The sequence below is a fragment of the Cyprinodon variegatus genome, unplaced genomic scaffold (assembly GCF_000732505.1).
Source record: "Cyprinodon variegatus isolate N-32 unplaced genomic scaffold, C_variegatus-1.0 Scaffold466, whole genome shotgun sequence".
Lineage (NCBI taxonomy): Eukaryota > Metazoa > Chordata > Actinopteri > Cyprinodontiformes > Cyprinodontidae > Cyprinodon > Cyprinodon variegatus.
This window is the reverse complement of record NW_015150919.1, coordinates 114,368-128,644: the sequence shown is the minus strand read 5'-3', so window position 1 is coordinate 128,644 and position 14,277 is coordinate 114,368. Positions and strand designations below refer to the sequence as shown.

The 14,277-nt window shown below is 36.4% G+C and overlaps 1 protein-coding gene across 1 annotated transcript in view; it reads right to left on the bottom strand.

Moving 5' to 3' along the window:
• Positions 1 to 12,183: 12,183 nt before the first annotated feature.
• pth2r (parathyroid hormone 2 receptor) overlaps positions 12,184 to 14,277 on the bottom strand; it is an 84,742-nt gene continuing 82,648 nt past the window's right edge. Inside the window, exon 13 of the mRNA XM_015389587.1 lies at positions 12,184 to 13,072. Coding sequence (XP_015245073.1) covers positions 12,686 to 13,072 — 387 coding nt within the window. The 3' untranslated portion in view covers positions 12,184 to 12,685. The remainder of the gene's footprint in view (positions 13,073 to 14,277) is intronic.

Sequence of the window (14,277 nt, the reverse complement as noted above, 5' to 3'; positions counted from 1 at the left end):
TTTAGTGTTTTAGATAGGTCCCCAAACTGAATTATTGACAGCCATATCAAACACTACTTTAGTAAAAGACTACATCATTTGTAGATGAATGTGAACCTGCATAATTTCCAAGAAATCTTTTAACATTTTGAATTTCTCTAGCAGTTTTTTTAGTCCAGTAAACTGACCATGGATGCTCCAGATATTCAGGATGAATTCCTATAATAAGTGCTAATAGGGGAAGCTTAATGCATGGGAATGGATACCATTATGAGCCTTTATAGAAACCTGGAGGTGGGAATGGGGGTAGGGTAGGAGGGTTGTCCTCTATCTAAGGGATGCACTGTACCTATTTCCTTGGTTTGAACCTGTATAATGATGCCATCTCTATCTCATCCTTAACTAGGCAGTGCAGGGTACTACTGATAATAGGCTTCAGTGATATTTGAGGCATTGCTGACTGGAAGACAGCAGTCTGTTCTGGTAACATGTTGTGAAGATACATCCTCTTCAAAAAAAATCACCTGCATTAGTTCTTCCTTTACAACAGGAATGCATGTTACTACAAAAAGAAAACTACAAAGCAATCACCTAATATTAAATGCAATATTCTGTAATTCTGACTTGACATTTAAATTGCATCTGAGTTTTCATCCTGAGGCTGGAGGGAAAATAAGCCATGAATTCAAACATTTATTTCTGGCTAGAATATGTTACTTTTTCACTTTGGATTAAAACTTGATATTCTGTTGAAAAAAATTACATACATTGATACAAAGCACAGAGTTTTGTTGATTCTTGGATTTCTGTCATTCTGAATTTGGTTATTTGTAAGAAAGATTCCCTTCTCACTCTCTGTCTGGCAAATTAGCAGAGGAAAAAGATCTTCCTTTAACTGCTCACTCAATGGGTTTCAAATAAAATATTTAAGACTGGCTAAAAAGACTCAAATTATTTGCTCAGTGCATCAATCTTTTGTTTTTGTGTAAATGCCTGATATGCTGTCAGCATCTCTTTTGTGTGTTTGCTCTTTAGTTGATGCCCTGTTTAACTGTGGTGGCAATTAAGAAGGACTATATGGTAAACCACAATGGATAAGGTTAATGTCTTTGAAAATTAAGTGGAAAAGAGAGCCTAGGGAGAGAATGTGTAAACAGAGCATTTTTGTACAACACATACAGCTGGCCTTGTAAATCACTTGCTTCCTTGGCTTCCTTCCAAATTGAAGCATCTGAAATTCTGTGCACTCTTTATTAGACGTTGTGGATACAGAAATCAAAACAACATAGGTAAAATATTTTTCTCACACTTTATGTTTTTAATTAGATAAGCATTTTATTCTAAAATGGTATAAACTGGTTAATTGAAAAGATATATTGTTTAAAAGTCCTAAAGAGTCGATGAGTATCCTCCTAATCAGGGAGTGACAGGATTTGGGAACAAATTGTAACTGCTGAGCTAATGCACTTCTTTTTGTGTGCCTCACAAAGGTTGAATCACTGTCCTTAAAGTGCACAACTAAATAGATGCACTTTCCTTGAGCTCAGGGCTGAATGTAAGGACTAATTATAACTTGTACATGATGGCTCATCTTTGTTCAACATCTGAAAAGCAAGGACAGGTTACCAGGATCATGCTGATTAGCATTAGGCATCCTTGATTGGTAAGTACAGATCTCTGTCTGAGGGTGACTGAACTCATTAAAACCAATGTTCTTTGAAAAACTGAAAATGTGCAGTGCAATAGCTATATATATAAATACACATTTAGGTAAATACCCATATATATATATATATATATATATATATATATATATATATATATATATATATATATATATATATATATATATATATATACCTTCTTCTTCTTTTGGACTACTTAACCAATGTAACGATTAAATTTCTCCACTGTGAGATCAATACCGTCAATCAATCAATCAAATTGCCAATTACACATTATTCAACAAATGCTTCTTGGTATACATATGATGAAAGAGAGAAATACATCCACACCTAAACTTATCAAAAATACTGTTCAATCTGAACAAATGCAGCATGGCTAAAGAGTTACTGGACATACTTCATTGGATACACTATGGACTCCTGGAAGACTTGGAGGATGGTGTGTTTTACAATGTTGTCAGTGGAGGATATCGAAGATGCATGGATTCTCGGATTTATGATACTTGGATTTCCCATGCTTTAATTTGGAGGATACCTGATGTATCTACAATTACAGAGGATGTCGGCGGCAATTTGGGCAATGATCAGGCCACTGGCAGCAGCCTGATCATTGCCCAAATTGCACTTACAAAGGCTGTGAGCAGGTCCGTGAGCTGAGCCATATGCTGGGTGCGATTGAACGCAAAAAAGCTGCGGCGGTTGAGCTCAAAGGTGAGATGGGATAATATCTTGAATGTGCACGGTCGCTTCAAGGCAGAAGAGCCCAACAAATTTGGAATATTGGATTCGTCATGTGGATCCAGCAAGAAAAGATTCAAGGCTGACGGAAAATTCCTTTGCAGCCTGCTCTCAAAACAATACGTGTTATTTTGGATTCAGCCTCCCCCTTAATCAAAATCTCCTCTGGATGTTATGGTGGACGATCCCAGAACTGCTACCCCCCACCTCCCCTACCCACAAACATCTGTAGATGTGTCCAGAACTCTAGTGCCAGTCGATAAACTTCCATCTTATCAAGGACAATGGCCTGTGGACAGTGTTCATGGACAACTTGAATGCTCTCATACACACACACACACAACTAATGCTCAAATGTCAGATTGACCTTCATGTGGCTCCAGCCTCTGATGTGACCCTCGGCTGAAATGTTTGTCTCAAGTTTATATGTGCTTTTCTTGTGCTGAAGTTTTTAGTTATCTCAAACTGTATCCAGTCAAGGATTAAGTATGAAATATGCTTATTTCATTACAGAAATAAGGGCTGGAAGAAAAATATTATTTTGAAAGATACCTTCGATCTGATAAATCAGTCTTATCTGAACACATATTCAACTTTTTTAGATATGAATTTACAGGCACAATATCAACTAGCAAACTACAGAAAAAATAAACTCACACTTTGCTTCTGGCACAGATCTGGTTTTCAATAGTTCATTATTGGTGATTTATAGGATTGATGTCACGATATTCCAAAAGCGTCAGGTCAGCATGTCCTATCTATTCCAAATTTCATAGTGTTCTTTTTTATAGCAGGCTGCTTTGTTTAAGTTTCATATGATATTTATCATCCCTGTGGAATAAAATAAAATAGCTTAGGATGTCAGAAAAATGCTTGTTACCACCAGAATCACTGTATGCAGCGGAGCAAGTTTGACATCATAGTTATCATTAGAGGATGACAAAAAATAAACTGTAGTCTCTTTTCTCAAGTTAGAATCATGACATTTTAAAAATAAAATTTCAGCTAACTAGATGATAGCATAGTATTTTAATAGAGAAATGCATTTAGATATGTAGTTGCATTGCAAACAATTTTTGTATACAAAATTGTACTTACTATCAAATCGCAGTGATCGCATAATGACTGACTTATTCCTAATGCTTTTATTAGGCTCTGTTGTCTGTCTGTAGCATTGGTTCATCATACATAGATGGAGTAATAGAAAATGTTGTCCATATTTTTATCTTCAACCCTAATCAAACACTAGAAAACAGCTTAGTTGAAACTTCGACAAAACTGTAAAGTTGAAGTAAATAAAATAACTCTTATACCTAACTCACAACTGTAATCCTACAGGAAGTGAGTTAGAATTCAAATCAGCTTTACTTGCCAAGATTAAGCATACAAGAAATGAAAATCACCTCAGTTTCAATTAAATTTTAAATATAAAAAGAAATAAAAATTATGTCTTGTGCTTAATAGGGTTGTGGCCTTATCCCCATGAAACACATTTTGGATTCGTTTTGAAAACCTAGAATTACGAAAACAAAAACAAAAAATTAAGGAAAGACTTTTTTTCAAAAGGAAAATCAAGGGCTTTCATTCAAGTTAAACAATGATGCCGCACATTTATTTAAATATGTGTGTACACAGCAAAAACACCAAAGTTTGGTTATCAGGTTGTGGTGTAATTACAAAGTACTATCCTTTTGGCAGCGGGCGATGCTTTCCACCAAATCGCAACAGGATCTAAATCAGTGAAGAGTCGGGATCAAAAGATTTCTAGACAAAAACATTTTAAAGGAGGGAAGTGTTACCAAACTTTATCTTAGCTGTGTTACATCCTTTATGAGTGATATTCCTTTCCAACAGCCAAACATACATCGAGAAAATTGTTGGTATAGCTCGTTTAATGAGAGAAAAACCTGCAATGGTCATTGGATTAGAAATAAAGTTATGATGTTAAAGGTAAAGGCTATCAGACCTTCTCCAAGCAGCTTGATGTTCCTGTGACTATAGTTGCACATGTTCAGAAATGTATTGAGAAGTGTAGGCAACCTCCCTGGACATGGCTGCAGGAAAAAAAATGATAACAAATCAAATATATGGATAATATGAATGATAACAGAAAAACTTAATCAGTGTCAGGTCGCAGCATCCTTCATTTTTTTTAGCTAAAGTGGACTTAATACGACATGACAAGGAAGGATAACATTGATGAAAACAACTCATACTCAACAAGTAAAAAAAAAAACGCCAGATTAGAATTTGCCTAAATAAATCTTGACAAGACACAAAGCTCCTTGGCTATTGCTTATGGACAGATGAGACAAGAAATTTAACTTTATCCAAGGCGCAGTAGCTCTATGTTCACAGACAGAAGGTTGAAGCATATCAAGGAAAGAACACTGTCCCTACTGTGAAACATGGAGGAGGCTCTGTTATGTTCTGGGACTGCTTTGCTTCATTTGATACAGGGTGTCTTGAAATTCTGCAGGGTACAATGCAATAATAATCTCATAATAATACAACAGTAACTAAATAAAAATGTTTTAGAAATAAAACTCCAAAACACATTTTAGACCATAACCTACTGTTTTGGGGTAGGCCTTTTGAGGAGTTCTAGATCCATGACACTGAGACATCAGGAGGAAACAAACCCTGGTCTGGTTAAAGCAGAAATAACCCTGTTGATTCTAGTCAATCTCACGTCGCAGGTATTTTCCATAGATACAGCAACAGATGTGGAAACAGAAATTTCTTTTTTTTTTGCAGACTGCTGGTAACAAGGATCAATTTAAAATTGATTACTTAATATGCATTCTGTTTAGAAAAGATACAATGCTGGTTAATACTTTGAGTTAAGGAGCTTTTTACGTCTGAATGGTTAAAAGATTGAAGTAAAGCAGCTTAAATCCTAGAAAAATATATACAGTTTAGAAAACGACTTCATAAGCATACAAGAGTCTTTGGCCCTAGTTGATATCATTTTCTTTTCCTTGACAAGATAAAAGTAAATCTTAGCTTTTAATGATCACACTTCCTGTTTAATGTCTGGTCATATTTGCTCGTAACTGCACAAAAATGTAAGTGAAATAAATAATTTTAAGGGAATAAAAACAATCCATATCAGCAAGTATTCACTGTACGTTCAGAACAGGAACATCAAAGTACAGATTTCCAGATACTCGCTGCCAACATTAAACATTTATTTGCAACTAAATGACAGGCAAAAAGAGAAAAATCATTAGGATATGTTGGAAACCACAAAAAGTAAGACACAGACTGTAATCATGGCAAAAAAACAGCTGAATGCTCGTAGCACATGAAAAGACAAGAATAAAAATAATCCTTTCAAGTCAAATTTTTAAAGCTTCTGCTGCAGCTGGAGAGGCACTGACAACCATGCATGCAAAAAAACAGACACAGCTAAGTTGTAATTGGGTTTGGTACACAGCTTCACAGTTAACCCATTAAATTACAGTTAAAAGAAAACAAAACATCTCTACGCTGATTTTGATGTGCACAACTATAATATTCAATACAGATGGAAATTCCTTAGTATTTGGATAAAATTAAACAAATAAAATAAAATTAAAGTCAAAATATTAACAAGTCAGCCCATACAAATGGAAAAAAAGACAAACTGTGTTTTATAATTGTGGATTTCTTCTCAATATAAAATACACTATAGAGACTCTTTACAATGTGGTTTTGATTAACATTCTTATTGACATAGTGTCATTCTGTCCCACTTGAAGAGATTCAAATCGGTAAAACATTAAGCTAAAATGTATTAGATAATAAAGATACTGACTGGATGGTATAAGATAATAGTAACATTTATTTTTTAAGCTAAAAGGAGTTGAAAAGGCAAGGTGTGACATAAATGACATTAAAGTCACAAAATGTTCATCACTCAGCATGAGGCACTTAAGTCGACTTTTGAAGTCAAAGTTGATAGTTTAAGTGAAATTTAGCACTACAATAACAGATCTAGTATTTTCTAGCTAAAATGGAACACCATATGTATTTTTTGTTAAAATGGAACATGTAAAAATATGAAAAACATTTGACAGGAAATAAATTCTTGCATATGCTTAGATAACAGGTTCTAGGAATAATGAAGTTCAAATAACTATGGGAGAGTTTCCCATTGTTGTGTACTATAGTCCTATTATCAATATATATTTATGCAAATGAGTATTTTCTTTGGACACATGGGACTGGTACCTTTCTATTTATATATTTATTTTTTGCTGAATAAAGGTATAGTGAAGGATTTTCGGGAATTTTTGAAAAGAACCACCCTCTCCACTGTACAAAAAATGTACATGCACAACCCTGTACCAGCTCCTGAGAGGGAATGCCTATTAAATGCATGTGAGAGTGTGCACAAACCCATTTATCCTCGTGCATGCTCCATTTAAAAGTTATGTGCTGCGTGCTTTGGTGGCGCAGTGGTTAGCACACATGACTCATGTATGGAGGCATTGGTCCCCGACGCGGCCGACCCAGGTTTCAATCCAGCCTGTGGTCCTTTGCCGCATGTCTCTTCCTCTCTGTTTGCTGTTTGCATCGTTCATAGAAGCTTACTTCCCAAAAAAATATTTGAGACTTTTTCACTATGTCAGACTCACCACCAGTGAGCTCGTAAATGTATGTAAACATATCATGTAAACATATCACCAGAATGATTGACAATTGAATATAAATGATTGACAACTTATTTTGATGATCCACCTGGAAAAAAGACCTTCCTCCTATATACCTTTAAGTATCAGTCTTTGAATATAAGCTAAAAGTAAATTTAAAGACTTGTATTTGATGGAAGATGACACAAACCTAAGATATTTTATGTTTAACATTTACTTACACTTTACTTTTGATCCAGACTTCCATTTTAACCCTAAAAAGTGGTTGGAATGAGACATTTTATCCATAAAATATATAATTTGCTGGTCAAACCCTCATCATGGTTGCTACTATTTTGCAATAATAAAGTTAAAAGTTAAGTGAAGATAATTACAGCATGAAAAATGCTTTTTAAACACACTTTTTCTTAATTTTAAGTTTTTCTACTTGAAATTTGACACCAGATGTTGGCAAAAACCGAATAACTCCACACTATGAAATAACATAGCCCACAAATAGGTCATGATTTAAAACAGGAATGACTTAGAATGGAATAAACACCTGAAGAAAAAGATATACAAAACAGCACAAAAAGTCAAGATAATCAAAAGAAAGCTGTTGATATTCAAAATCAGTATCAACTGCATTTATATTCATAGATACGCTATGAAAATATTTGTTATTACCATAAAAGAATAAGTAATGGAATTGGGTACAATGTTCTGTATGTTTACTCACATTACAGCTAAAGAAAACCAATGTTGAGGCTTTTTACAATTTTATACAGAAAATTTCTAGAGCAATGATGGCTCTGCACATACTATGCTACTGACAGGTTTTATATATCTCTTTTTGAAACATATAATGTAGAAAGAACTAAAGATCAGTGTGCATAGAAAGGATTGCCAGAACTGTCACGACCTGAATACAGTTTTTGAGGAAAAAAGGGTTAAAATAAAATCAAGAACATTATTAAATCAAAAGTACAAAAAAAAAAAAAAACCTTAACACATGCAATTAGTCTTAAAGTTATGAACAAAAAAGCCTCCATTATGTATTTGTAAATCTCAGTTTTACTTACTCCTTTTTACAGACAATTTCAAAGTCAACTGATTTGTGTGATTACGTCTTTAAATTATTTGAAGATTGCCTAACATCTGTTTTTAATTCCATATCAATATTAAAACTGAGAAATTTTCACATGTCCAACACTTAATTCACACATTGCATCACTTGGTTAGCACATGAGAAAATAAACAAACAAATGCCAAATAACATCAACAATCCTCGAACTGAGAAAGCTTCCTGGATGGGAACTGAAACGTCTTCAAACTTTGAAAACAAAGTCAAAAGGGTTTTTGTTTTTTTGTTTTTTTTTTTATTTCTTTTTGGAATCAATAATCTTAACCTTACCTTTTAAACAATGCCACACACATTAAAAAAATTTAATCAAAAGTGAGCTTTACCCATGGTAGGAGCTCCAAAGTGTAGAGAACAGATACTGAAGGAACTCAAAGAAGATTGCTGGAAGATGGCAGTCTTCTTTGAGCTTGTCAGAGCAGCAACCGCATATCAAAATCCACTCCCCTGTTTACTTATGCTGTGGAAATTTCTGGGACAAACACCCACAGCTCCACTACACACCACACATAAATGCATAGCGGCACATAGTAGGAACCTCTATTCCACCTGTCTTTGGACTTTTGCATTTAAGATAGATGCTTCTCCCATCAACAGTAATTAAACCTTCCTAATCTGACTTTTTCTAAAAGATCTTTATCATTTTTGTAGCAATACATCAGTCGTTCAGTTACAACTTGTGTTTTTAAGACAATATTGTTGTACATATGTACTGTGTAGAACAGTGTTTTACGGTTGTAACAGTGGCTGTAAAGGCCACGGAGAATACAAAGGTCAACAAGAAACTGTAACTGTCAGCAATGGGTGGTGAGGTTGCTTGAGGACCCAGATGCAGAGATGAGTGAAGCAGAGATGAGTTCTAACAGATTTAATGGAAGAACACAGGAAACAGAGGTACAAATCCAGAAATCCAACTAAAATGTTAAACAAACCAAAAACCATGGAAACATCAGGGGAAAACGAGCCTGAGGAGCCACGGAGAGACGAACTGAGTAGACAAGTACAGCAATAGCAAGGAACCAGCACTGAGTGACTGCAGAGGTGGAGTATTTAAGGAGAACAGAACAAAGGATGGACTAATTAGTTGAATAAGGAGCAGGTGTGGGTTGAACTGGCAAGAGGGAATCCAAGGGGAAAGAAAACAATCACAAGGGGGCAACAGAGAGTAACTAAAGAACGCTTGAATATGATGGAAAATAAAAACAAAACAACTGATAACTGAAAACTCAGAGTCACAACAAATGGGAAGAACCACAACAGTAACGCATTTACCTCTGAGGTTTAGTCAATTCAATTTTTTTTTCGTTGAAGTTCTGAAGTTAATGGAATACACCTTTACTCTCCAATATGAATAGTAAGTTTTGCTGGTAGCCCCTCCCACTTCTTGAGCCATGACAGGTGGTTAGTGTTACAGTAACTCTATGCAGCATGTGTCCACATTGCATATGAATCACTCGTTAGCAAAGCTGGACATTTACTCACTTATGATGTATTTAATTTTGTACATACTATCAAATGGGAAACTATAAACTACAAACTATACGTGGTATGTTGTTTTCTATTTGAACTTTAAAGAAATAAGATTGTAACTAATTGTGTATTCACACCAAAAGTGTCGTCTGCGGCAAAAGCTGTGGATTTACATTTTATTCCCATGAAATTGTAGCGGGCAAGAGCAGTGAATCGGCATGGTGAGAACAGAGCCGTCACGCTCAAAATCTAAACTGTACTGTGAAATTGTGCCACAAAATCAATCAGGGACTGGTTGTGGTTGTGACTTGGGTCATTTTTACTTTCAAAGGAATGTGAGCATGGACTTGTGTCCTCGCCAGGTATGTTCTTGACAGGAACACAAGGAAGTATGGATCTGGGGAGAACTGGAGCATGCAAAATAAATCTGGGCAAATTGGAACAGAAGCGTATTTGTGACATCACCAGATTCAAAACTAGTCTTGAATTGCATTTCACTTCTTCTTATTGTCTTTAACCTAATGCTCTGAGCTCTGTGAGTGCTTCTCTGGAAGCTGCCGCTGATGCGGTACATGCTGGGACAGCTGTCAATCTTGAGAACAGACAAGTCTGCCCTGGTGCACAGAAGAGAGGGAGTGGAGAGAACAACATCTCGACCTTGTGTTCTTGTGAAGTGCAACAGTGCTAAGGATAACGCATTTCAAGAGCACATGAGAATGCACAAGTACACATATTCAGAAACGGGCGGCCTCATGTTATGGAGAGCAGCGGAGATAAACCTTTTTTCAATCAAAATAGAAAACAAATAAAATAATGCTGGAAAATTATGAAATAAGGAATGCTCTCAATACGTTTTAAGGTGATCTTTTAAAGAAGTTATTTTAGGGACCGTTGAATCATTCGTCATCCTAGCTCCACCTTCTGCCTCTCCCCAGTACTTATCTTCTCTGCCCAGACAAATAAAAAGAAGTACCATGGATTTTGAGAGTCATTCAAACGTCACTATCTGAGCAGGTTTTGGTAGCAAACTCTACAAAGCTCAAAACAAGATTTGTGATTCACTTGATAAAACCCCTGTATTAAAACTCCTGTCTGCAATATTGAATTAAAATTAGCAAGCATTTAGAAGCTCAAGCTCCTCCATGGTGAGCATGATGAAGCCATCTGAAACATCCAGCGGTCAACTCCCTGCGGGGGAGAAGGAAATTACACAGGATGCAGCATTCGGTCTGAACTGACACTACACAAATTAAGTTTGTAAGAATTTTAAATTTAACCAAAAGTTTATTTGTAGTTCTTAACATATCTAGAGCATTATTCACTTTGATTTGATCCTTCTAATGTTGATATTCTTCTCTTCTACAGCCTTGATATTCTTACAAGAACAGCACCGCTCTTCTTTTGATCTGGTCTTGTTTGACATGTACTAATAATAATTTATCTTTTTGAAAGGAGCTTAACTATTATTCTGGCCTTTTTGAAAATGAATAAAAAATATTAAACAGATAAAGGAAAATATATTTCTTTATACTATAACTGACCTTGCTTTTTAAACTCACTACACTATGAGAGGGGATAATTATTTTTTGTCTTTGGTCTGAGACATTTCTTCGAAATACCTGAAGAAACATAAGATAGTATCACATTGATTCCAACTGCTGTCACACATGTTCACACTTCATTTTAATGGCACATAGAAAAAAAAAACCCAAAAAATAAATAAATGAACAGTATTTATCCAGGCTGCTTCAAATTAATATACAAATTTCAGTTACATGAGCATTGCATGTTACTTGCCATGCACTGATGCACCACATTTGGGCCACTTCTAAAAAATTGCTGTAAATATTACAGCATTGACCGATGCATGAATTTGAAAGTAAAACTGATCCGGACCTTCTTTCAAAAATTGCAGGTTCTGGATCACTGCCGTTTTAGCATGACCAATTTCTTTTCTAAATTTTTTTCAAACATGTAATACAGCATGTAGGACTTACTTCAAACTGAACTAAGAACTAATGCCTCATAAACTACCAGACCTGGGGTCAGTTGTCTGAATGTAAAAAGAATTCCAAAATATTTTCTCACTTTAAAATAAAAAGAAAACACACAAAAAAAAAAACTAATTGATCAATGCTTCATTTACATGATAGAAAACTGCACTGACAAAAATATTCAGAGTTTCAAGATCAGAAACAATTCTTCATGAAAACAGTGTTTAATCGATATAACCTTCAAGACAATAGCTTATTTTTACATCTGTCATGCTACTTCTGCTGTTGCTGCCATCCCAAAAACACTTTTTTTATGTAAACAATAATCTGAGGGCTGCTTTTTGAGCCTCACATTAGTCTTGGATGTGCTCTTAATTCAAGGTTCAAACAAGTGAACAGCAAGAAAAAGGAGATTACCAGCCTTATATTTTCTTTTCCAGATTCAGTACTTGTATGCTGTATCTCACCATTTTCTATGTTTCTTTTTTAAAGGACACATTTAGTGAGTGGCCTCCAGAATTATTTGGACAAATGGAAAATACAGCTCTCTAAGCCTCACAGTTGTATTATTTTTACTGTGGCAGCATAACAGAGAGTGATATCCTTCTTCATGTCTTCATACACCATCTGTCCATAGCAGCCCATAAAGCCCTTAAAACCAGTGCAGAGTAAGCTTTTACATTTTAATATTAACAAGGTCAAATATGTTTAAAATACATACACTTGGTTTGAACAGCTGCATCTGGGTCACAGCTGGGATCCAAACATCTTTTGGAATCCTAGTATAAATTTCCTTATGGCGTCTTATTTAGGGTGTCACTGGAATAAAAAAGAAGCTTCCCCCCCTCCTTTAAGCCATAGGAAAGGTTTTGCATAAACAGATGCATGACTTTTTTTCTTTTTTTATATAAAACATTCACTTATCCATTTGGGACTTTCAGTGTTCTTCAATTTTAGTTGGGATTTATGTAAGCTACCCTGCTTAGCAAAATATTACACAAGACGGCATTTGAGCAACAGTCTGCAGAGGTGTTGCTCACTGTCTGTTTATATCTTTATCTGCTACAGCGTTTCCTCTTCATCTTCAGCTGCTACGCTTGTATTCATTACAGGCAGGTTTTCCTTCAATGAGATATCGTCCACTCTTTTGGGGCCACTGTCCTCAAGCTCTTCGGGTATGGAAGGATCAGAGTTTGTCATCACATAGCCAGGAAGGGTGGCATGCACGTTGATCGAAGGAGCTCCTGTGCATCGATAAGTGCGACTAGAAGCTAGTGTGGTGGAGCGTGTGGAAATGCCACCACCGGCCAGGTGAGACTGACTACTTGTGCTGTTGTTGTTGAGACCGACAACCACAGAGCCGTAACGGTAACGGCCGCAGACCACTGGACCCTCCCACTCAAAGGCCAGGTTCCAGCGTGTCCATGTTTTCTTTATTTCTGTCTGAACCTGCAAGAAAGGAACAAACATGCAAAAAAAAGGCAAGTACAAATGCATTCTCGTTGACAGAGAAACTGTTGATCACCTTAAGGGAAGGATGTAATTGAAACCAACTTAATACCCATGCAGGCCAGAAATAACCATGGAAATGACTTAGTTTGCAAGAAGTTGGCAAGTCTACAATGGGCCCTAGGATGCATAAAGGGTTATATCAGAAACATATTTCAGATATTCAATCAATGCAATTTTAGATGATTGGAATGACCGTTGCCTACTAACATTAATTCCCAGTGTATGTATTGCTGACTGCGATCTCATTTTCCTTGATACGTTGCAAAATGCATTTGTGCAAAAGTTTAGCAAAATTGCATAGTAGGCCTTGGATATTTGTGTGTTGATGTAAATAATCGGGGTTATCCAACTAACAATTTAATGTTTTCCTTCTTTGCAAAAAAATAGAATGTGAAAAAGAGGCATCTGTTGTTTGTCTTGGCTATCAGTGTGATATCACCTGCTCCCTGTTTAGATATACTGCAAATACTAGTCATTAGGTATCATATGTTTTTTTTTTGTATCTTGTTTGTATAATAAAATAGAACTGCATGAATATGTTAATACTTGAATCATTTAGGGTGCAGCAAAACAAGTGAAAAACATGATGTTAGTCTAACCTGTAAGGCATTTATTCAGAACCTTAAAGACAAAATGCCCAAAGGGGTATACAAGTCAAACAAAGGTAGGGAAACACTGCTGTAAATTACCCTGATGCTATGTTCAGCCCCTCATCTATGGTCATGAGCTTTGGGTCATGACTGAAAGAATGAGATCCCGGATACAAGCGGCTGAAATGAGTTTTCTCCGTAGGGTGTCTGGGCTCTCCCTTAGAGATAGATAGGTACTCTGAGTCCCCCCCGGATGTAGAGCAGCTGCTCCTCCACATCGAGAGGAGCCAGTTGAGGTGGCTCGGGCATCTGATTAGGATGCCTCCTGGACATCTCCCTGGTGAGGTGTTCCAGGCACGTCCCACCGGGAGGAGGCCCAGGGGGAGACCCAGGACACGCTGGAGGGACTATGTTTCTCAGCTGGCCTGGGAGCGCCTTGGGATTCCCCTGAAGGAGCTGGCCCAAGTGGCCGGGGAGAGGGATGTCTGGGCCTCCGTATTAACCAACCCTGGATTGGATGGATGGATGGATGGATGGATGGATGGATGGATG